Source organism: Nuphar pumila, chromosome 6, assembly GCF_984573655.1.
Source record: "Nuphar pumila chromosome 6, dmNupPumi1.hap1.1, whole genome shotgun sequence".
Lineage (NCBI taxonomy): Eukaryota > Viridiplantae > Streptophyta > Magnoliopsida > Nymphaeales > Nymphaeaceae > Nuphar > Nuphar pumila.
Genome location: NC_143254.1, coordinates 95,193,871 through 95,219,570, shown reverse-complemented (window position 1 = coordinate 95,219,570; position 25,700 = coordinate 95,193,871). Strand labels below are relative to the sequence as shown.

At 38.1% G+C, this 25,700-nt stretch overlaps 1 protein-coding gene across 1 annotated transcript in view; it reads left to right on the top strand.

Annotated features, from left to right (window-relative positions):
- Positions 1 to 8,106: 8,106 nt before the first annotated feature.
- LOC149835256 (CHD3-type chromatin-remodeling factor PICKLE-like) overlaps positions 8,107 to 25,700 on the top strand; it is a 94,121-nt gene continuing 76,527 nt past the window's right edge. Inside the window, exons 1-5 of the mRNA XM_090011772.1 lie at positions 8,107 to 8,253; positions 8,365 to 8,526; positions 17,190 to 17,327; positions 17,417 to 17,571; positions 17,712 to 17,870. Of these exons, the coding sequence (XP_089867898.1) occupies positions 8,245 to 8,253; positions 8,365 to 8,526; positions 17,190 to 17,327; positions 17,417 to 17,571; positions 17,712 to 17,870 (623 nt within the window). The 5' untranslated portion in view covers positions 8,107 to 8,244. The remainder of the gene's footprint in view (positions 8,254 to 8,364; positions 8,527 to 17,189; positions 17,328 to 17,416; positions 17,572 to 17,711; positions 17,871 to 25,700) is intronic.

Sequence of the window (25,700 nt, the reverse complement as noted above, 5' to 3'; positions counted from 1 at the left end):
TATAGTTTTTATTTTAAAATTATGCAAGAAAAATCATGGGTGTATAGGTTTGGGTGGCCCGGTTTGGCCCGACCCGACCCGAATGCATAGACCCAAAATTTCAGGCCAAACCTTTGACCAGTAAAACATCCGTACCTCCCTCGTCTGAAGAAATTTTGATGAACGATTTATTACGTTAGAAAGCTAACAAAATTTTGTATCTACTGTGAAATTTTGGGCTCTGTTTATAGAATGAGCATGACCCTGTGATAGTCAGAATAGAATATGACATGTTTGTAGTAAAACATTCATAACTCCCTCATACGAAGAAATTTTCGTGAACGGTTTATGGCTACAGAAAGTTGATGAAATTTTCTACGTACTATAAAAATATCAACTCTTTTCACTGAACATAATTTTTTTTTAACTCTGTAACAGTCAAACAGAGTTAAAGATTTTGCTAATCAATACTGCTCTTTGGACTGAGGGTCAACAAATGCATTGTTCGCATGTTTTTTATGTAAATTTCTTCATTTCGAACATCTTGTATTATGTGAATATGTATGCAGATTTGATGTTATGCAAAAGTATGCCTAAGACATGAATTGCTAATAAATGGTTAGGCATGATGCCTAATAAAGTCTGCACATTAAGATGAAGGATCAAAGGGTCTAATGAATGCAAGTTTATGTTTAGATTTCAAATATTATATTGGTTGCATGTATGCTCATGTTATGATGATAATGATATGGATGTTTCAATAATGTGGATACATAAATTCATGTTCTTTATTGCATTGGCCATGTACATGCATATGTGCTAACTGAATCATGAAAATGAATAAGATTTTCATCTATGCATATGATTAAATTTATGTTACACGTATAATTAAGTGAATATTCTAATGCTTCATAAGAATTCATCCATTGCCCATAAAGTGGTTGAAGTTTTGATGTTGGATGAAAAATATGTATGCAATCAAATAATCATGTGACATTAAAACTTAAGATACTTATTGGGACAGAAGGTTGTTCCTCCCCTCCCACGATTTTATGAGAAAAACCTTTTGCATTAAACTGCAGCGTAGAGGGCAAAGTACTCATGAGAAAAATTAGTGCATCGGGTTGAAACGTGTTGGGAATCTCTCTCGTATTAGCGTCCCTCACCCCCTCCTGGTGAATGGGCCTGGCCAAGCAAAAACCACCCCAATATGTAAAACACGGCCTGAGCCGTGGTCTTGATATGAGAATCTAAGCCTGTGTCGTATCAACAGGGATAAAAAGTGATAACTTAAGATGTATGTGCATTAGTCAGGCATCACAAACATCATTTAAGAAAGATAATTTAATTGAAGATAAGAATTTATGCACGTATTGAAGGGCTTCAGCATATAGTAAGTCATGCATATTAACTACTCATGCATTTTAACTTTTTGAAATGTATGAATTGATGTTCTCTTCTTTGATTTGGTTGATTGAATAAGCATGACTAATTGTATAATTGTTTTAGTTAATTTCAAATGCTAAACTTTGAAATTTCTACTAAAATTCCTACTTTGTATTTCTACCTTACAAGTTTAGTATATCTCACTTTACTGAGACATGTTTTGTCTCACGCTATATGGTTTAATATTTTTTAGGTAATGAGGAATAACTTACATGCGAAGGTGGGAGGTTACGACGGGGATTGTGCCTACCTTTCCTTTGCATTTACAAGATTTCTATACTCTGATTTATTATTCAATTATTATGTCAATAGACAAAAGTAATTAATATTTAAATGATTGTGCTCCTTGATTCATTTTATGCATGAGGAGATTTATTTCTTTTAAGTTCTCACAATCATATGGTTATGCATGAATACGAAAAGTAGCACGCCAACTTTTAGACCCGATGAGTTTTTTTACTGTTATTTGCTAAAATATTTAAAGGTTTTAAAAATAAAAAAATCTCACCATTTTTCGGGTTATAAAAATTGTTGTGTTACAGTTACAATTTCAAAAATTTATTTTTTTTGGTTTCATATTTATATAGGATTTTAGAACCTTAATATTTTTAATTCTAAATAATTATACTGTTTAGATGTACTACAACTGAAAATATTATCAAAATCTTAATTTTTCTTAGTGTTTGGTTGGTTTTCTCAAATTCTTGATTTTTTGCTTTTGTCTTCCACAAAATTATACGACACAACCAAGCCATTCAAGGACAAAATTTACCATGTTGTAACATAAAAAGCTACCTGTAATTGTAATTAACAACATTATAAGGCTCAAGCAATGTTCAATACACTAAGAAACTAGTTGAATATTTTGTTTTGATTGGGCATAATTAGTTGATTATAATTTGGATACAAAGGAAATAAAAAAGACAAATAGTAAAATAAATTGTCAAAATGAATGAAAATTAAAATTACATGTTAGTAAATAATTATGACATATGAAAAAATAACACATACAAACTTAGTTCATCCATCTAAAATGGAGGAAGAGGAGGAGGAGAAGCTTTTGATTCATTAATGCTTAAGAAGTACCAAGTAAAGGTGGCTGAGGAGGTCGTCTATGCTAGCCAAGAAAATGAGGTGATAGAGACTTATGGTAGGAAATCTCTCTAAGTGTGGCATTGGTTGTTGTCTTGTAGAGAGGGAGAGAGATGTGGAGGGTGGGGTGGGTGAAGGTGAGAGACACTCACATTTTTGTATATTCTATTTTCAAAAAAATTCTTAAATTTCATAAATACAAGTATCCATTGGATTTTCATATTTCAAGTTTTTTAAATAATATAATTTTGATATCCAAACACTAAAAAATAACATATCAAATTTTTAAATTTTCTAATATCTTATTTTTCTAGATAATTGAGTCAAACCAAACATGCTCTATAAGTTATATTTTTTTATGTTATTACTTGATAGATTTAAGGGTCTATACACTTTTTTTCTTTGGTAGACAAGTAAGGCTTATCTAAATTTAAAGGAAACCACTTCGGTGGATTGTCCCTCCATGTGTGAGTTATTATACAAGTTCCCAATATCATACTTTAAGCTTTGAGTCAAAAAACAATTTCAAATTGGATCTCAATACTTGATCCAAGTTGAGTTATTTGCTCAATATCTAAAAAACCTTAAAACACTTATAAAATGACCCATTCAAGTATAATAATAGTACAAGCATATTCAATGGTGTTTCCTGGATCTAAATGCATTCAACTGAATTCATCCAGATCTATTCAGTTTCAACCAGATCCAAAATATTTTACTGGATCAAAACAAGTCTATGTCATCTTACTAGATCCAAACATTTGATCCAATACTGATCAGATCTAATATTGATTCAAACATTAGATCTAATGGATCCTATTCCAGCTAAACTTGATCCATCATAAAAACTGGACCAATAAAAACCAGATTGAATTCATATATTAACGTGATCTAAAACATTAATAGAATATAAAGTATATCAAAACATAATATGCACACACACAATATTTCAGGATCCAAAAATAGATGCATGCTAAAAAATTAACCTCTCCTATATTAGGGTAGAGATCCAAAGCAAATCATAATTGAAACAAAAATTTTACTGGATCCAACCAGATTTATAAAAAACTATATGTGCCAACTCGCTCTAATCCAAATCCAAACTTGTGTGAATAAAGCTCTGAGAGGTATTCACCAAACTAAATGCATTTTTCTACCAAATAAGAAAAGTTAGAAAACAGTTTTGAGCAAAAAAATAAATAAAACCAAAACATAAAAGATTTAAAACTTTCTGAGTTAAACAAAAAATTATAGGTGAATTTCTGCAATTTTAGAAAAGTTTGATAGCTAGTTATAAGAAAATCCTCAAACTATAACCATGCCTTTAATATTTTTCAGAGAACAAGTTTATTTCTGAAATTTTCTAGAAATAGGGGCATTTCTCAAAAATAGAAGCCCCTATTTTGTAAAATAGGAGGCACAAAAGGAATAATCCAAATAGAGCAGTGGCAGTTTGGTAATCAAACAAAAATAATAATATAGTAGGAATTAACTAAAAGGTTAGGGGCATAATGGTAAAAAATATTTTAAAGTTTTATCGAGAACCCTAACCACCCACTCTTCCCCCCCTTTCATTTTTCATTTTTTTACCCTCTCTCATAAAAGGGAGGCCCTCAGGGTCCCCTTTTATGAAAGAGGGAAATCCTTAGAGAGGAAAAATGGGAAGGTGGGGGTGGCGGCTATTGTCGTAGCCTTTACCTTGAGGTTCGACAACGAGAATGCCTAATAAACTTTGCACTATAAAAATTTGGTGTTTTTTTTAGCTTACGCTCGGGGACCTCGCTTCAACTTGAGTGAACAGGCCTTTGGGCTTGGGTTTTTTTTGTTGACTGAATCATAGGGTGCTCCCCCAGTGACCCCCACCTACTTAGCTACGCTTCAACTCTAGTTTCCCATCAACTGCAGGCCTCGCTCGTCCAATAAAGGAGTTTATGGGGAAGAGGAGCCTGGACCGGTGGCTCCACAGAGGTGACTCGGTTCTCGACTGGCCAACTCGCTACCGAGTCACGGTTGGCTCTGTTTGGATGTCACATAGGCACTCAGGCGGACGGCGATGCAAGCCCGTCTCCAACCCATTCCCATGTGGTCGCTGATGGCCCTGATGCCAGCAGGAAACCCGACAAAGAAGGTGTTCTAGTCTGCCTATTTTTTTTTCTGCCGCCTCACGTTGGCAGTAAGAACCGTCGGGCATGACCATTCAATGTTGGAGCGTCCTTTGCATTTTTTGCAGTTGTCTCACACCAACAACTCCCTCGCTGACAACGTATTTCCTCAAACAACATCACCGACCAAGCCTCTCAGTTCCTAGTTTTTCCGGTGAGGGGGAGTTTAGATGACCCCAAGGTAATACACACCGAAAACCGAGCTCTGATACCAATATTGTGTTCTGAGGACATGTGTGTGAGCAATGAGGAAAGCTCTAAATTGACAGAGGAGAAGAGAATTAAGATTATAGTAAACGGCTTGCTTCTTAAGGGGATAACTTGATATAGATATCGATATCTCCTGCAAAATGCATGGGCTGAAAATATATAGTCCTCCTTTGGGTAGCCATTTTTTAAGCGTTGAATGGAAATTTTAATCTCATTCATTATGTTATTATTCAGTTTTAAATCACATTATGTGAGTTAAGAGCTCAGGCTCTTTGAATTCCATTGTGAGACCGTGTAACCATATTGGATTTTTTATCCAGATCCAACACCATGCAACATTGAGCAATTGAAAAAACAAATAAGAGCCCACTATATTGAGAGCATCATTGATATCTTCCCGAGGAATTTGCCACTTCCCAAATAAGGCAACACATTCTTTCTATATAGCACTCACAATCGGGCAAAAAATAAAAATAAGGTGGCATGTTTCTTGTTTATTCCAAAAAAGAATACATGTGATGGCAAGAGACATCCCTTACTATCTGAGTCCATTTTGAGTAATGAGCTTGCTAGAGACCAACGGAGCTCCACTTGTCTGGTAGGAGCAGTTAGTGCACATCACCTTGTATTGGAACATTGCAAGTTCGAATCCCAATGGTATTGATAGGTGTCAGATTGACCGCAGCTTGACCCCAGCTTGCCTATAAAAAAATGAGCTTGCTGGAGACTGACCACCTAAGGGTTAACACTGCCCTTGGAATATGTTTCTTTGGCCAAAATAAGCTTGCTTAATGTTAGTTCATCACGTGGCTGTTGGGTTATATTGTAAGCTGCTTTGTACTAAATTTGGACGAAGTTTAACACATGCTAAGTGGCATCTCTAGGACATATTAGCCAAACTCGTTCTCGGCAATTCCTTAGGGATTGCCCTATTTGGCAAATCATGATTAATCGAGAAAAGAATCGAGGAACCTCAACATGCAAACTCTTCATCAAATCATAATTAATCAACAAATTGCAAATCGTGATTAATTAGGAAACTCATGAATTTCAAATGATTACTTGTAAAACATACAAAATTTAAAATTTCAATTAAATTATTAATCTCATTGTATTCTTATGATGTTAATATCCATAAATACCACATCAATTAAAGGTAATAAAATAAATTGTATTACCTATGGCAGCATAAATGCTGCAAATTAATTAACAAAGCACATATACCTAAAAAAATGGTTGGTCTTTACATTATTTTCAAACTTATTAACTTAATAATTAACTTACACAAATCTAAATATACAAAAACTAACTTCATTTACTTTATATATCTATTTTCTTATTTTATTTTTTATATCTATATGACCCAAGGGGGTTGGCATAGTGGGGTGGGGCTTTGGCTGATGGATGGGCAATCAAGGTTCTATTCTCATGGGTGTCGCCTCTTTGCTCAAGCCAATGTGTAGAATAGGCCCTTAGGGCAGTGTCCTAACCTCAGAGTTTTAAGCTGCTGACACGACCACCGTAGGTATGGCAGGCTGATCCAGTCCCACCAGGTCTTTGTGTTGGGTGCAGTTTAGTCAGGTTGTAAACAAATAAATAAAATTTATATCTATACCAATATTAAAATTTATTTTATTTTTTATGATTGTATCATAAAACAAATATACATTTTTTAATTTCGTGAACACTCACCCTCTCCCACTTCTGATGCAGGGAGAGGTAATATATTGACACATAACTGGCTTTTTAATCGGCCATTTAAGCGGCTCAACAGTGTTGTTTATAAAAACGGACGTGCGAAATCGTCATCGAGATCGATCACAGTAGATCAGCATTTTGGCTGATGAACTGGCAATCTTGGGTACACTGCTCTAGAATGATGATTAATAAGATATTTGACATGACCTTAAGTGTGTGTGTGTGTGTGCATTAAGAAGATGGCAAATATTTGGAAATTTGAGAGTTGTTATCTAGCATTTCATGAACGATAACATATCGATTGAAGCTTCACGTAGAGTTGGTGAAAGGGATGTAAATGATTCGGACTCGGGTTGGATATGGTGAATATGAAATCCAACTAACTGCATCTTGACTAATCGACGTCGGATTTAGATGGAGAAAGGGTAATACTGATTGCAATTAAATACATGTAATTAGAGTTGAGATATGTATGGGATTCAGTTAAGAAATGCTATACCAAATCCCAACCTGGTTGTTAATCAAATCCAGTTTCCTTTACCAGGTCCAACTAATCAGAGTCAAATCCGGTTTGAATGTCATATGACATCCGAATCATTGACATCCCTAATTGGGCAGTAAAGGAGTGCTCTAAGTAAGATGTAAAAGCATAATGCCCGATCCATGGGTCACATCAAACTTCTAATGAGATTCTCCCCAAAGGGGTTTGGAGTAGTGGGATGAGGTCTAGGCACCTAGGTGCGTGGGTCTAGGTTCAAATTTTATGGGCGTCACCCTGCACAAGCTGAAATATGGTGACTTTATTGGGGAAAAGTGTAAACCCACAAAGTTTTACTTTGTCACGACAACTGAGTAAGGCAGGCAGCACGGCTAGGTCTCAAAATAAATTACCCCTGCACATGTAAATTGTTTGTTCTCGTTCTATTCCCATATGCATTTTAGTTTTGGATTTAACCTTATATTTACGGATCTAGATCTAGATTTGGTCTGATATGATTCAGCCCGAAAAGCAGGTACAACTAGGGATGGCACTGAATCTGGGCGGGGGCGGGGGCGGAGGACAAGGTCTCCACCCCCCTTCCCTTTTCAAAATCCAAACCTTCGTCCCCGCCTCCATCCCCGCACGGGAATGAATTTTAACCTCCACCCCCGCCTTCATCCCTGGTCCAAATGAGGGCGACACAGGATGGGTCTCCATTTTTCCCTTAGTCTATAGTCATCCCTTAAACCATTGAGGACGGGGCGGGGCTAGGTGGAGATTGGGATGGAGATGGGGCGGGGCGGGGCGGGGCGGGGCGGGGCGGAGATTGGGAGTAAGTCCATACCCGCCTTCATCCGGGGATAGATTTTAACCTTCATCCCCGTTTCATGCCCTTCATCCCCGGTCCAAACGGGGCTAGGCGGGGCGGAACCCGGTTGTCCCTCGGTCCACTGCCATCCCTAGGCACAACAAGGTGTGGGGGCCATTGTTCCGGCGACCAGTCGGTCCCTATAAAAGAGCACGACCCGATCCGCTCTCTCAGTGGGACAGTCGGTTATGCTTCTCTGGGTCGTCCGGCCTTGACCGCCATTAGGGCTCCGCCATTCGCCTGAGCCCTTTCCCTCCTCCTCCACACAACACTCTCACTCTCCCCCGTAGTCCGTGGCCGATCGCATCATGCCGAAGGTAGTGCTTCTGCTGCTCAATTCGATTACTGTCTCAGTTTTTTTTTTCCGGCGAACGAAGCGAGTTGTTTTTGAGGGAAATCTTTCTCTGCGTGTCTCTTTGTATCTGCAGGATATGACGATTACGAGCATGGCGGAGAGGCTCCGGATCAGGTCGGGGAGGAGGCCTCTCTACAACGACGACGACGACTTCGAGGACGAAATCGAACCCGTCCCCAACTCCGGCGCCGCCCGCTCCGACAAACGCCAGTTCAAGATCTCCAGAGACGACTCCGTACCCTCTTCTTCCAGTCTTTTTATTTCGATTTTTTTTACTGTCTCATTGTTCTGCAATGTTCGAATGATCGCTGGTTACGTCGAATTTCGTAAATTCTTGCTCGATGATCAGTGGGATTCCAGTTTTCTTTCATTTTTGTAGTTGTTGTTGGTTGTTGGTTTCTGTGCGTGTTTGTGTGCTAAAGACGGTATGCGTGTGCATGTCGACGTGTTGAGCTCACTCTCTCATGCGCCTATGATTTGTTCAGCGAGCATTTTGCTTTGCTGGACTGATTCTGTTATTCATTGCTGTTTTATTTTTGGTTTATTCTTGCTATAATTGCACGTTGGTCGGCTTCCTTTTCATGGGTTTGTGTTGCAGTTTATTAGAGCTTCGATTTTGTTCTTGATGGTGGTGGTCGTGATAATCATGAAGTCTGTCTCTAGACGTTTTTAGGGTTGATTTGGTGCTTCTTTCGGAATAGCATGAAAAAGGTTATGATTTATTATTATTATTTTTTTCGAAAATCTTTAGAGAACAAGAGGATTTTTTTAAACTACTATTTCCCTGGATCGTGTGGGCGGGGTTTGGAATACTTGTGCTTGTTGGAATCAATGTGATTTTGCATGTTCTTGTAAAGTTTACTCGATGTTGGTTGCCCCCAATCTCTGTTTCATATGCATCTTTCTCTCAACATATTCGTGTATGCTTGTTTGCGTGTGTGTGCATTTATAATTCCACTAAATGGGTTGGCTATTTGAGTTCTATACATCTATAAATTTATAGCTAAGATCAAACTTAGGAGTAGCTCCACAGCCTTCACTTTTATTCTGTGCAATCTCGTAGTGGTTGTGTCAAGATCCTTATCGGACCTCTGTTTTTTTCTCATTCCTTAAACCCGTCAGATTGTATTTTACGCACAGGATCTGTTTCACATTTTCATTATACACCTGTGTGCTATATCAAATGAAATTAGTTTATCTTCTTCTTTATTGGGATATCATTGACAGGGCTATTGCTATCTTAATCTGCCTATTTTTCTTGCGGTCATCAAACTCTAGTTATTTGAAGCACCTACGTATCCTCAAAAATCTCTTAATTAGAGACATTGGAAATTGGAAGCTACATAATTTTGAAGCTTGCTTGTCCTATTGTATTTGATCCCCTGGGCATGGGAATTGCAGTTCCATCGATAAGCATCAGAGTTCCAGGATTTAAGGAACCATGCTTCTACAAGCAAGGAACTGTAGTTGTACTATTTTAATTTTGCTCAAAAGGCATAACCAACATCCTGTTTACCATAATCTTTAAACGGATGGTGTTTTATGTAAAACCCAAAAGGTGTTTTAGGCAATTCATATAACAGAACAAGATTGGGGATAAATTATTGTCATTATAAGAAGAGCATGTTTTTGTTAATTTATAGATTTTCATGGTGAAGTTCATTTGTTGTTTGCATGTGGTATTAGTAAATAATGATTTTTGCCAGAACCTAATACATACTGTTCTTCATGTTTGTAACATGTGTAATAGACCAATTCTTTAATCATAGAGTTTGATTAGCATAAAATACCTTTGGATTCAATGTTTTCATGGGTGAATTATTGGTTAATTAATCTTAAATGTAATGGTAATGCCATATCAAATGTTCTGTTTGATTTTTTTTTGTGTATGCATATGTGCATATGGATTCATGTGTTTGTTAACCTATGTCATAGGGACATGCCCATTTGGGCTTGCGGCAACACCTCCCACCTTGCTGTCATGTTTCTTTAATCACAGACTAGAAAAGGGCGGTCTCACCCACACACACACATGCACACTTACAGTCTTATACACACTCTTTGATATGAAAATTATCCATAAATGAGCTAATCTTTATTAAGAATTGATATATTCTTATCGTTTTCTCTTCTCTTTCTATTTTGTGGTAACTAATATCCCCATATAGATAACTTCCTAAACTCTCTCTCTCTCTCTCTCTAATGTCCCCATGAGAGATCCTCTCTCCCTCTCTCTTTTGTGTGGCAGGGGCATTTTCCCCCTCACTAACAAATTCTAAAACAAATCTATAAGTGATATGTATACCTCTATGTCATTGAAAAGAAATATGATTGTGTCAATATTTTGCATAAGGTTGCCCACAATCCGTCTTTAAGAGGTGATAAGAACTTGATAACATGAAAAATTCCTTTAGATTCCAAGTTTTCATGGGCTAGTTATTTAGTTAGGAAAACATAAATGCAATGGTAATGTCATACAATATGCTCTTTTTTCTTTGGTATGTATGTGGGCACATGTGTGTATGTGTGCATGTTAACGCATGTCACAGGGATATGCCAATTTGGTTGGCACAATTTGGGCTTGTGCCAACCTCTTGGCTTGACACAACGTGTTTGTGCAATGTGAGACATGCTGTGACACAGTCAATGCTGTGCCCAGCCCAGTCAAAGGTAGCCAACCATGATTGACATGGTCAAATGTGTGTTGATCGTCATGGTTATCTTTAATAGTTTTATTGTAATTTAAAGATATAATAGACAATACCAGCTACATCATTATCACTAGTTCATTCTGTCAATGTCATCGTTATTGTTGTCCTGAGTCTCTCTCTCTCCCCACATGTGCAGAACTACATGTTCTCCTAAATTCTCCATCATCCTGCTCCACTCCCTTTCTCTAGGTTCACAATTTCTAAACCAACATGCACGTCCTTTTCTTGTGTCCCATTCTATCTCTCTATACAGACGGGGGCTCATTCAAGAACAATGAATAGATTAACCTAGTTTAGGTTAATTGATGTTTTTTCTCTCTCCCTGTTATTATTTTTGTATGTTTGGAAAAAATACTAAAATAACATAAATTTCAAAATTTTCGAACTAAAATGGATATAACATAAATTTCAAAATTTTCAAAGTAAAATGGATATAAATCCTTCTCATTAGTTTCAACTAAGGTTCACACTGCTATTTATTTGTCAGTTATGATTACTTGCCTGTTAAAATATGTTGTATATATATATTTATATATATAGGTTATGACATATACACATATATATAGTCATATATATGTCTATATGTCTATCTATATATATAAATATATATATTTATATTGTAATACCCGATAGGGGTATTTATGTCATTTCACATGTACACGCATATCCTAGATATGCTTCCTTTTCTTTTTCCTTTCTTATTCTTTTTCTTTTTCTTTTTTATTTATTTCTTTTTTATTGTTAAAGGGGGTCCCACATAGAGACGTTGGACCCCCCTCCAACGGTCATAAATATGACCGTTGGAGGGGCTCCAACGTCCCTATGGGAGCCCCTCCTTGGGTCCCTTGCTGTGTATAAATAAGGGCCATGGCCCCATGTATTTCTCAAGCTTCTTGTGAAGCATTTAGTGAATGAAATATATTTTTTTCTTCTTTGTGTGCTTGACCACTTTTTTGTGGTTTATTGTGTGCCCTCTAGTGGCCTCTTGTGTATGTGCGTGCTTCCGTGCTTGCTCTTGGAGTTCTTGCCTCTCTCGGTTGGCACTTCATTACATGGTATCAGAGCCTTGGTTGAAAAAGCTTCATCGGATCCTCTTTTGACAAGCAATATCCTTCTCTTTCTTGCCTTCATAGTCTTCTTCTACAAATGGCAAACAAGGATGCAAAAATCGATCTTTCATTCAAATTGGATGGGACCAATTATCGCATGTGGGCAGCCGCAATGGAGAACAATCTCAAAGGTAAGAAACTTTGGGGTTATGTATGTGGAACCGTTCCAGAACCACAATTAAAGTTGACTAAATTTGAAGGTAATGAGGAAAAAGCATTAAATGAAGAAGAAAAGGAGAAGGCTATCCTTGACTATTCCTCTAAAATAGAAGATTGGGAAAGTGAGCATGCTAAAATCTTAGCATGGTTCATGAACAATGTCGAATTAAAGATTTGTGCAAATCTTGCCAAATTCAAGAAGGCTAATGAAGCTTGGTTTTTTATGAAAGGCATGTACACTCAAAGGGACCTTGCTAGACATTTTTTTCTTCAAGAGAAGGTAAGGGCTACCAAGCAAGGTGATATGAGTATTAGGGACTACTATAGTGCCCTATCCTCTCTATGGGACGAACTTGTCCTTCTCGAACCTCAATGGGAAGGTAGTGCTATTGCCATGAGGCAAGAGCAAATGGAAAAAGAAAGGTTCTTTCAATTTATTCATGGGCATCGCCCCGAATTTGAGCAACTTAGAGGATCCCTTCTTCATAGGGCCTCTACTCCTCTAAGTGATATTTTAGCCGATTTATGTCAAGAAGAAACTCGTTTGGCTTTAAAACGAGATGTTGATGAAGTTCATGCCGTGTCTAGACCCGGCAACAATGTAAGAACATATAAACCACCACATTTTTGGAAGAATAATGGTGGTGGAGGAAGGAAAATCGTTTGTCATAATTGTAATGAACCGGGCCATATTCGTCCGGATTGCCCCAAGTTCAAAAAGAAGGTGGCTTCCGTTGGTGAAACTCCTCCAAACGCCAATGAAGATTCAAAGAAGGATGGAGACATAAAGGAGTCCATCGCTCATCTAACTGAGACTCTCCAACAATTCACAAAGATGAACTCTTCATCATCGTCTTCACCCTCCACGTCCGGCGCCGCCATCTCTTCTTTTCCAGGTATGACCTCTTGGATTCTTGACTCGAGTGCCTCATTCCATATGACCCCAAATGCATCACTTTTGTCAAAACCAAGTCTCAATAAATTTAAATCATACGTCTCCACTGCCGATGGAACATCCTTGGGTGTTGAAGGCATTGGAAATCTTGAGAAAATCTATGACCAAAATAAAGAATTTTTTGTTCCCAAAATCCGTATTATTCCAAAACTTAACCTAAATCTTTTTCCGTTTCTCAAATTACCGATTTTGAGTGTAATGTCTCCTTTTCACCTACTCATTGCTATGTGCAGGATCTCCGGTCCGGGAAGCGGATTGGGCAAGGCCATAAAAGATGGGATCTTTACTATATGGATTTTTTGTCTTTGCCATCCAAATCATTTTGTAATCATGTCCAAACTAAAGATATTGAGACTTGGCATAAGAGGCTTGGACATCCTAGTATTTCCAAGTTAAATCTCTTTCCATTTTTGGAAAAATTTTGTAATACAAATACATTTATATGTAATGATTGTATTTTTGGAAAGATTCACTCTCTTCCATATTCACATAGTAATTTTGTGTCAAAAAACACCTTTTGAACTTGTGCATTACGATGTATGGGGGCCGACACCTGTCATGTCCAAAGGAGGTTATTCTTACTATGTCTCTTTCATTGATGATTTTACTAGATATACTTGGGTTTACATTATTAAAAATAAATCCGATGTCTTCACTAATTTTAAAGAATTTCATGTTCTTATTCAAAATCAATTTCAAAACAATATAACCATATTTAGATCGGACTCGGGAGGAGAGTATATGTCTAAAGATTTTCAAAATTACTTTAAAATAAATGGAATTGTGCACTAACGTTCTTGTCCTAAAACTCCGCAACAAAATGGTCTTGCGGAAAGGAAACATAGACATTTAATTGAAATCACAAGAACTCTTCTTGTGTCTAAAAATGTTCCCAAAAACTTTTGGGCCGAAGCCCTTCTTACCGCAACATATCTTATAAATCGTATGCCTTCCTCCTCTTTAAAAAATATTTCACCTTTTGAAAAACTATTTAAAATTACTCCAGATTTTAATAGACTAAGAATCTTTGGATGCAAATGTTTTGTACTTAGTCAAGGACAAGATAAATTGTCTCCTAAAGCTCTTGAATGTGTGTTCATTGGCTATGGGGAGAATAAAAAAGGATATAGATGCTATGATATTCGAAATAATAAATTATATGTGTCAAGAAATGTGACCTTCATTGAAGAACAAAATGGTTTCGATATCCACACATCTAGGGAAGACATTGATTATTCTTTTCTATTTGACTTAGCTCCTAGACTTGAATCCCCTGAGACAATTAGTTGTGATACTACTTGTGATGGCATCTTACACTATAATGATATCTCACAAGATAATGGTTCCCAAAATGAAAGTCTAAATGATATAAGTATATATACCCGGCGGTTAGGAAATGAACATCAACCTGCTATTGACAGATACTCTTAAGACTTCTCCTTAGAAGAATCTATTGACAACAATCCACCGAGGAGATCTTCTCGTACTAGTAGGCCACCACAAAAATTTGTGTCTTATGAATCCTTTTCTCCGAATTATAGGTCTTGTCTTATGTTAATACATTCGTACCATGAACCTTCGTCATTTAAGGAAGCTAAAGATCATCCACATTGGATTGAAGCTATGAAAATTGAATTAGATGCTCTTAATAAAGCCCAAACCTGGAGCATTATTCCTCAACCACTAGGAAAAAAAGCAATTGGGTGTAGATGGGTATATAAAGTCAAAACCAAATGTGATGGATCCCTAGAAAGATACAAAGCTCGCTTGGTTGCGAAAGGCTACGCCCAAGAATATGGGATTGATTATGAAGAAACCTTTGCTCCTGTAGCTAGGATGACTAGTGTACGGACCTTAATTGCTCTAGCTTCCATTAAGCAATGACCGATATATCAACTTGATGTTAAAAACGCATTCCTAAATGAAAATCTGTGTGAAGAAGTTCTTATGGATCCTCCGCCGGGTCTTGAAATTGGGAAAGGAAATATTCTAAAATTGAACAAAGCCCTCTATGGTCTTAAACAAGCACCAAAAGCTTGGTATGATCTTTTTAGCAAAGTAGTGCTTGATAATGGCTTTTCTTCATGTTACACAGATACTGCTTTGTTTGTTAAATCCTCTAATGAATACATAACTATCTTATTGCTATATGTTGATGATATGATTATCAGAGGTAATGATAAGAAAGGTATTGACCTTATTAAAAATATTCTTAAGGAAAATTTTGATATGTCTGACCTGGGTTTTCTAAGGTATTTCTTAGGTATTGAAGTTGCATACTCCCCCAAGGGGTATGTCCTATCTCAGATGAAGCTTGCCTCTGACATTATTGCTAGGTCTGGGCTGACAGATGACAAAATGGTGGAGACTCCAGAAGTAATCAATGCCAAGATGAGAGCCAGTGATGACACTCCTTTAGCAGATCCCACGCCTTACCGTCAACTGATTGGATCTCTAACATATTTATCTATCACCAGGCCCGACATTTCCCATGCAGTTCATAGTGCAAGCCAATTTCAGACTGCTCCATCTACTATTCATATGGCAACAGTAATGAGGATTATCAGATACTTGAAAAATTCCATAACTAAAGGAGTATTCTTATCCTCTTCTTCACCTCTTACTTTACTTGCGTATACTGACTCCGATTGGGGGGGTAACCCCGATGATCGTATTTCTACCACAGGTTATTGTGTGTTTCTTGGTGATTCACTTATCTCATGGAGGTGTAAGAAGCAACATAAAGTCTCTCTCTCGTCTACCGAAGCCGAATATCGTGCGATGGCCACTACCACAACTGAAATTGTATGGTTAAGATGCTTGCTTAAAGATATGGGTGTCTCTTTCTCAACTCCTTCAAAGTTGTGTTGCGACAACAAGAGCTCTATCTATATTGCTAGCAATCACACCTTTCATGAACGAACAAAACACATTGAGATGGACTGTCATTATGTCCGTGACGAGTTCTTACGGGGCACCATTCAACTCCCATATGTTCCTATTGAATATCAGCTGGCGGATTTCTTCACCAAAGCCTTGCCATCGCCTCTCTTCTTCTTTCTCCTTAGCAAACTCTCGGTGATTTCCCCGTGTGTTTGAGGGGGGGTGTTAAAATATGTTGTATATATATATTTATATATATAGGTTATGACATATACACATATATATAGTCATATATATGTCTATATGTCTATCTATATATATAAATATATATATATATATTTATATTGTAATACCCGATAGAGGTATTTATGTCATTTTACATGTACACGCATATCCTAGATATGCTTCCTTTTCTTTTTCCTTTCTTATTCTTTTTCTTTTTGTTTTTTATTTATTTCTTTTTTATTGTTAAAGGGGGTCCCACATAGAGACGTTGGACCCCCCTCCAACGGTCATAAATATGACCGTTGGAGGGGCTCCAACGCCCCTATGGGAGCCCCTCCTTGGGTCCCTTGCTGTGTATAAATAAGGGCCATGGCCCCATGTATTTCTCAAGCTTCTTGTGAAGCATTTAGTGAATGAAATATATTTTTTTCTTCTTTGTGTGCTTGACCACTTTTTTGTGGTTTATTGTGTGCCCTCTAGTGGCCTCTTGTGTATGTGCGTGCTTCCGTGCTTGCTCTTGGAGTTCTTGCCTCTCTCGGTTGGCACTTCATTACATTGCCATGTATATGCGGCAAATGCAGAAGAACTGATCTTCAAGCACTCTAGATAGACTTTCCTTTTTGTTGGTGGCTGGTTTTTGACCTTTCATACCTGCATCTCTGTGTAACTTTGCAATATGTTCTTTGCCAATACATTCATTTTCTACGGTTCCTTGAAGTCCAGATTTGCATCTTGCAAACAAAGTTTTTGTTCACTTTAGTGATGGTGATCTGCGTGATATTCATCTCCAAAAAAATTTTGTTTGAAAATTGTCTTATTTCCTTCTCTGAAAAAGAATCTTATATTATTGATGCAGAAGGAGAATTCTTGTCAGGTTTGTGGAGGAAATGGAGAGCTGATTTATTGTTATACATGCACTTATTCTTACCATCTTAAGTGTTTACTTCCTCCTCTTAAGATTGCACCTGAGGGAAGTTGGAGCTGCCCGGAATGTGTAATTCTCAGAAAGACTCAATGTGTATCTTCTGCTTTTTCACTTGTATATGCTTTTGCAAGTAAATGGATATTCTATTTATTCTGCAGGTCAACCCCTTAAGTGAAATTGACAAGATATTGGACTGTGAAATGAGACCTTATGTGACAAATGAAACAGATGATTCTAAAGAGGCTTCAAAGCAAAAATTTGTCAAACAATACCTAGTAAAATGGAAGAGACTGTCATACTTGCACTGTTCATGGTATTATTTGCAGTTTTAGTTTCCTTTTAGCATATAAAATATGTTATATCTGTCAAAAAAAGGATGTTAGTCTTGTAGTTTTTTGTTAGCTCTCTCTCTCTCCTTCCTCTAGTGATTTGCAGTTGTTTGGGCTTTGTCAGGGTTCCAGAATCAGAATTTCTAAAGGCTTTCAAATCAATTCCAAGGTTGAGGACTAAGCTGAACAATTTTCATCGCCAGATGGATTCAAATGGTTCAGATGAGGACTGGGTGGCGATACGACCTGAGTGGACAACTGTCGATCGAATTCTTGCTAGCAGGTTCATCATCCTAGTCTGTTTTTGAGGTCCTTTTGTGGAATTATTATGATGAGAGTTTTAATAGATTGTTTCATCATCATTTGACTCCCTAGGGTGCATTATGAATTGTGATTAACTGGATTTCGGATTCTGTAATGTAAATACAGTGGTTCGAGTGTTTTGATTGACTTAATATCCGGAACTTCCAATATATTCAGAAAACAATTCAAATTCTAGAATATCTCAGTCTAGCACATGTTTGCAGTGTTTCAATTGACTGGAATTTCAGAAGTCCAAGAAACAAACCGGCGTAAATATGTTCAGGTCAAGATTCTGGACTTTGATGCATATACCTGAAGTCTCTGTCACATAGACACTCCATATTGGCAGCCATACCCGTGTCGACACGGCTCGGCACAGGTGTTGGTACCAGATGCAGCACGGGTATGTGCTGTTAATGTATATAGGGGTATTTGTACATATAAGGGTATTGTGGTCATTGTACATATTGTATATTTTTTCTTTTTCTTATTTTTATTCTTTCTTTTATTTTGTATTTTTGTAAATCCTAGAATAGGATTGGGCTTAGTGGTCTTTTGACCATAGAGCCATTGGGATCTCCCCAACGGCTCCCTCTTGGTTCCCATGTGTATATAAAGGGGTTCAAACCATGGTTGCCAGTTGAGGAAGCGGGAACGGGAAGTGATACAGGAAGCGGGAGCGGGAAGTGATACGGGAAGCGAGGCACTTTCAAAATTTTAAGAAGCGGGAAGCGTGAGACCGTTTAGGAGCGAATTATAAATCATCTCGGAAGCGACCTAGGAAGCAAACCGGAAGCGAGGGGAAGCAAAAAAAAAAAAAATAAAAATAAAAAAAAAATAAAAAAAAAAAAAATTGAAAAATGAGGGAAGCGAGGGGAAAGCGTGGGGGAAGCGTGATGGGAAGCGCCCTTCCCATAAAAGGGAAGCGCACTTCCCATTTAAAAATGGCGCTTCCGAAGCGCGCTTCCTCACTTACCTAGGCGCTTCCAATAACTTGGGTTCAAACCCCATATCTTGTAAGGCTTTTAGCTAAAAGCTTTTGGTGAGTATAAGTCGTATTTTTATGTTTGTTGTGTGCCCTTACGTGGGTGATTTGTGTAGATTCGTGATTGTGTAATAAACTCATTAGTGGTCATTGTGATTGTGTGTGTCCATAAGAGACATCTTTGTCTTTCATTACATGTCCGGGTTGGGTCCAACCCTGACCCAACCCAACTTTTTCTTTTTTTTTTTAAATTTCTTGAGGGAAGGACATGGAAGAAGAAGAAGAAGAAAGAGAAGGAAGAAGAAAAAAATAAAGAGGAAGAAATAGAGAGAGTGGGAGACTCGAAACCCTCTCCTTCCCACCCTAGAGAGAGAGGGAGGCAGACAGATAGAACCTACCTCTTCTCCTCTTTTTCTTCTACTTCTTCTCGCTGCATCAAAGGGCAAGAGAGAGAAAGAGATAAAAAAGGGTGAAGGGCTACACCCTTCCCCTTTTATAAGGTAGGTTTGGATATGAATCTTAATATGGATCCATATCCAAACCCTCTCTTTCTTTATATATGTATAGCCGTTCCCCCGTACCCTCATTTTTTGAAATTGCCGTGTCGTACCTGTACCTGTAGCCGTGCCCGTACCCATGTAACATAGCCTGAAGTCCAAGTTATGGAATTCAGTGAATTAGCCAACATCAGTGGAATTCTGTGCAAAAGCATTTTGGCATTTCGATATATACGACTTCTAGAGAGAGCTATGTAAGATGAGTATTTCAGGTCCCATACCAATGTGGACATTGTACATTACTGATACTGGTCTTCATAATCTTTGGTGTGGGTTGCCAATGTTAAGTGTACATTTGTTGATTATTAGTCATTAGTTAACTATATATCTTTGCCACACACACACACACATGAACCATAACCCTATCCATCTCCTTAGAAGTTCTCATGTTGAACCCTTTGTACCCATGGGGTACGTCGTACCTGCACACCTGCACTTATTCAACATAGATTGAGAGCTCTTTTGGTCGATCTAGCTTTTTCTATGATCTCTTATCGTTGATAGTTCCTGAATGTCAGCAGAATTTACCATAGACTACTTGAAGATATTATCATGTTTATGTGAGGGAATTATTTCAATATTGTCAAAATATTGAAAAATAAGATTTCTTCATGTGTTTCCTGCTGGAAATCCACCCATACTTTTTCGGGAAACCATCTTCTGAAATGCTTATGAGATATAACCCTTGTCAATAGATTAGCTAGAATGACTTTGTAATACATACCACATGATTCTAAAAACAAGACAAATCCATATGAAAAGTTGACCTTGATAAAGCTTTCAACTCTATCAGCTGGTGTTATTTGGGAGATTGCATGGCTGCTATGAACATGGGGAACAAATCGATTTCATGATTTCACATCATTTTTGGAGTGACTTCGAATTCAGTATGCACTAACGGCACATGTAGTTCCCCTTTTCCAGTGGGCCTAGGTTTTTAGCAAGGGACCCTCTATCCCCTTGGCCCTTGCTTTTTGACCTGGACCATAAAGTTCTTAGTGTCAAATCACAGTAGTTAGAGGATTTCTCAAAGGGGTACATATTCCTGGTACGCCACCAGTAACCAATATTTTATATGTGGGTGACCTCTTGATTTTTTGGGGAAGTGGATGAGGTGCAGATTTGGTGAATCTGGATGAGATAGATATGCTTTTCATTAGCATCAGTGCTAAGTGTGACAACCTCAAGAGCAAGCAGGTATTGTTCCATTCAGATGATACCTTCAAAAGAAAAACTACAGAATTCTTGGCTGCAAAACTGGTTCGCTACCCATGAACTGCTTGGAAATGTGACTTCTTAAAGGCATATCAACGAAAAAGCATTGGGGCAAAGCAGATGATAGAGTGAATCATAAACTACAATCATGGAAGTCCAGATATTTATCAATGTCCGGCAGGATCACTATGATCAAGCACATACTGAGTTTCATCCTTCTTTTTAGAATGCTCAAAAAGGTGGAGAAAAAACTGAATAAGACATTCCTTTGGAAGGGCGGGAGCAAGACAGTAAGATATTTTGGGTGGCATTGGACATTGTTACACAACCGATTGGGAGAAGGGGTTGATGAATTAGAAGATTGAGCATTGTGAATAAGGCCTTATCAAATGATATTGGAAGCCTTTCCTTGGCAGTGGATGGTGGTCAACCTTAATGAGAAATAAACATGCGGTTTTGGGCCTTTTTTGGATTGGAACTCTGAAGAGGAATTTATTCTAGGATATGGACCATCTCAATGTAGTTCAAAAATGGGATCTTGCTGCGATTGGGGAGTGTCCTTCGGACCTCCTTTTGGCATGACTCTGTGGTGGTTGAGTTGCCCTTGGCCCTCAGTTTCAGTTCCTTTGTCAGCTATCTGTTAATGAAGATAGTCAGGTGGCAGAATGCTGGAAAGGTAATGGGGGCGAGGACACCATCTTCCATAGAGAATCATTGATTGGAGAAAAAGAAAATTGGCTTCAATTATGCAGGGAGATCAGCATCTGGGGCTGTAGATACTATTATATGGAATTGCACGAGGAATGGAAAATTCACAATTAAATTGTACTATCTCTTGCTTGTGGAACCCTTCAATCACCTCCTACAAAAGAAAGATTTTATGAGGCTTAACATGGGTGCGGTACCTTTTGCTCGGCCCATTAACTCAGACAAAAGTTCCTACTCAACTAAAATTTAAAAACAGGAGTTTCAGCTTGGCTAATGTTTGCTACATGTGTGCTGAAGCAAAAAGTCGGTTGGCACCTATGTCACACGGACTCGGCTAGGGAGGCGCTGCACCCGAGTCGACACACCCCGACACGAGTGCGGCTTCGGACATGGCCCGGACTCGGTCAACGCCGAGTCGGACTCGGTCAATGTTGACTGAGTCCAAAAATTGTTCATTTTTAGGGTAAAAAACAAAAAAAAAGATCTTTATATATATATATATATAGCATGAATCTTAAACATAAGCTCCGTGATAAAGGGACCCGCGCCGGGGGGAGCCCCCGGACCCCCCCTTTCTGCAAGGGCAAAAGTACAATTTGCAAAGTTTATAAAAACACTCATGCTGGTGCCAAACTTTAGAGGACAATATCCACATATATGCACACAGGATATATATATATATATATAGCTGAGTCCCCGTGTCCAAAATTTTTAAAATTGCGCCGCATCCGCACCCGCACCCATGTGCCATAGGTTGGCACATAATCAAGGCCTGGAATTCCTAATGCCTACTTGCTTCACCTTGCATGGCCGGAGTGGCATTTTGGCAAACTGGCCATTACCTTTATCATGGATGTGCTGCTTGGAAATGGATTCACTAAAAGGGAAAAAGACGCAATGACTTGGAGGTGGTGGATCGTTTTACCCTGGTGGTAGCTCTGGGGCATAATGAATAGAAGGATTTTCATGGGGGAACATACAAATGCTGTAACTATTCATGGAAGGATGCAGCTGCAAATCTATTCTTTTGCAAAAGAACATTGGCCAGACCAAGATATTACTTGGATGGGGCCTTCCAGATTGGGCTCCTATTACTGCATTTGAATAATTCGGCGTTGCTTTTCCCTTTACATTGTTCCTTCATTTTGTTTTCTTTTCTGTCTTCTTCTTCCTTTTTCCTTTCTATCTCCCTTGGTTGGGAACATACAAATGCTGTAACTACTCATGGAAGGATGCAGCTGCAAATCTATTCTTTTGCAAAAGAACATTGGTCAGACCAAGATATTACTTGGGTGGGGCCTTCCAGATTGGGCTCCTATTATTGCATTTGAATAACTCGGCATTGCTTTGCCCTTTACATTGGTCCTTCATTTTGCTTTCTGTTCTGTCTTCTTCTTCCTTTTTCATTTCTATCTCCCTTGTCCGTGATTGAAACAAAGTGAGGATCTTCCACAAAAGTACTTAGATCCGCAAGAGAGAGTGTCTAGAGAGACACTTGAACATAACCCTTAAAAAAGGGTATAATAAAAAGGAAATAGAAAATAATCTTTATTGAAAAATGATAAAATGTTTAAGAAGCATTAAGTACACTATTACAAGAGGGGATGCACCCCTTTATATACAAGTGAGAAAAGGAGAGCTCTTAAGGAGCTCTCTCCAACAGTTAGAAATGTAACCATTGGATTAGTCCAACGGTTACCTTACTAGTTAAGTTCCAAGTGGAACTTAACTAGATAGAGTTGTCTAGTTCTATTAGAACTAGACACTAAAAAACTAAAAAGAAAAAATAAAAGATAAAATTACATATATATATAATAATATGAATATTATTATATATATATTACATTTTAACACTCCCGCTCAAACTTACGGTACAATGAGCGAAAGTTTATCTAAGAGGAAGTGAAATCTGGGAGCAACGAGAGGCTTTGTAAAGAAGTCTGCTAACTGATATTCTGAAGTAACATATGACAGATCAATTGTCCCATGTAGATATTCCTGTGTGATATAGACAATCCATTTCAATGTGTTTGGTGCGTTCGTGGAATGTTCTGTTGCTTGTAATGTAGAAAGCACATTTATGAAGCTTTTGTTGTTTCAACCCTCATGTCGTCAAACTGACGTCAGAGCCAAACTACTTCTATGGTTGTGGTTGCCATGACTCGGTATTCGGCTTCGGTAGATGAGAGAGAGACCTTCTGGTACTTTTTGCACATCCACGAGATTAAAGATTCACTTAATAAGACATAAAAACCAGTGGTTGAGTGTCTGTTATTGGGATCACCTCCACAATCAACATCAGTATATGCAATTAAATCAAGGGAGGAAGAGAAAGATAAGAAAAGTCCTTGTGAAAGAGAGTAATGAATGTATCTGATAATACGCATGACTGCTCCCATGTGAACAGAGGTGGGAGCATGTTGAAACTGGCTTGCTGTGTGAACAACATGTGCTATGTCTAGTCTGGTAATGGATAGATAGGAAAGTGCCCCGACAAGCTGTCTTTAAGGAGTAGGGTCTTTAAGAAGTGAGCGTGGAGGCCATCATGTTTTAACATGGTATCAAAGCAGAGTTAAATCTGTGCCTGAGATAGTTTTTCAGAAAGAATGACCAATGAGATTATCTGAATCTTCAAATCTCAAGAAGACTCGTCCCTCTTCAAATCCTGTTCTCTGCGTACTCTCCCTCTCTTCAGTTTTTCGGTCTGGTAAGGACTATCCCCCCTGTCTCCTCAAATCTGATTCTTCCTTCAGGATCAGATTTCTGCACCTTCCTTCTTTCTTTCTGTTTTACCGACTGGTAAGGGCGTCAACGCCATTCTGCTTTACCGACTGGTAAGGGCGTCAACACCCATCTGAGAAAACTCGTTCGTTCCTCTTCAAATCTGGTAAGGACATCAAACCTCATCTGTTTCTTCTTTCTCAAATTTGATTTTTTTTCTTCCTTCTAAAGTTTAGAATCGGCTGACGTTAATCCAAAGTTCTTTTTGCTAACCGAAAGGGATTCTCAATTTTTTTTTTATTTTCTCGACGTGAACAAACGCCGATTTCCTCTTTACTGTCACCTGAATAATCGTTTCTCCAGACTTAGTTCATGTGCTGTGATCATTTACAAAATCGTTCGTCTAAAAAATGTTTACATCTTTGTTTCACGGTTTGCTTAATCTAGAACGATCTAGAATTAATTTTACGTCAAATCAGTTTTGATTAGATTCTCTCTTAATGTTTTCTGATCATACTCGAATCTAATTTTTTCTGTCACAATCTTCCAAAAAAAAAGGCAGAATATTCGAGTGGCTGATTTCTTCGTTTGGTCCAGAAAATTTCTTCTTTCATTCAAATGGATTCATCTTCTTTCCATTTAGGCCTTTCTTTAAATTTTCTTAGTCAATTGGTCTCCGAAAAGCTAAATAATTCTAACTTCTTGACCTGGAAATGGCAGATCGTTCCTTTTATAAGGAGCCAAGATCTCTCTGGTCATCTAGATGGATCGATATCAACCCCTTCAGAGTTCATTTCGCAAGAAAAGGAGGATGATAAAGGGGCGTTATTTACTGTTCTTGTCAGAAATCCAGATTATGTTGTTTGGGTGAAAAGAGATCAAGCATTAGTGGCATACATCATCTCTACACTCTCACAAGAAGTTCTTGTGGCTATTCCCGATGATTGTTCGACCAAAGAGCTGTGGGACAAAGCTAGTTTAGACATATTCACAGATCTCTGAGGCGAGGATTGTGTTTCTCAAGCGAGAATTTCAAATGTTGAAGAAAGATTCAATGTTCGTTATGGAGTACTTGAATAAGATAAAAGGCATAACAGATCAGCTGGCTATTGTGGGATGCCTTGTCAGTGATAAAGACAAAGTACAACAAACCTTAAGTGGATTGGGGCCCGATTATCATGTTCTGGTAACCTCTTTATTGTGTCTCCCGGAACTTTCAACATTCGAAGATCTTCGTGCAAAGCTACTACAGTATGAGATGACCCTGAAAGGTTTTACTGAGGACACCTATGTGCAGTCAAGAACTCAAGATGTGCTGACTATGGGACTAACTTATGGTAGAGGAAGAGGAGGACAAGGGAGAAATATTTTTGGGGATCGTGGGCTCCTTCCAACGCCCAATATACAGGGCCAAAAGCCCATTCCTACTTGTTTTCTATGTAATAAGAGAGGGCATATTAAGGCGAATTGTTGGTATAATCCTCAAAATAATAAGGGAAAAGCCTTACAAACAGATGCCAAAAGGGATGAAGGAGAAGTAAAAGAGTTGTTATTAGCGGCCTTAGCGGGGTTGAATATGAAGCAAAATGATAAGGGCGTTTGGTACGTCGACTCTGGAGCAACG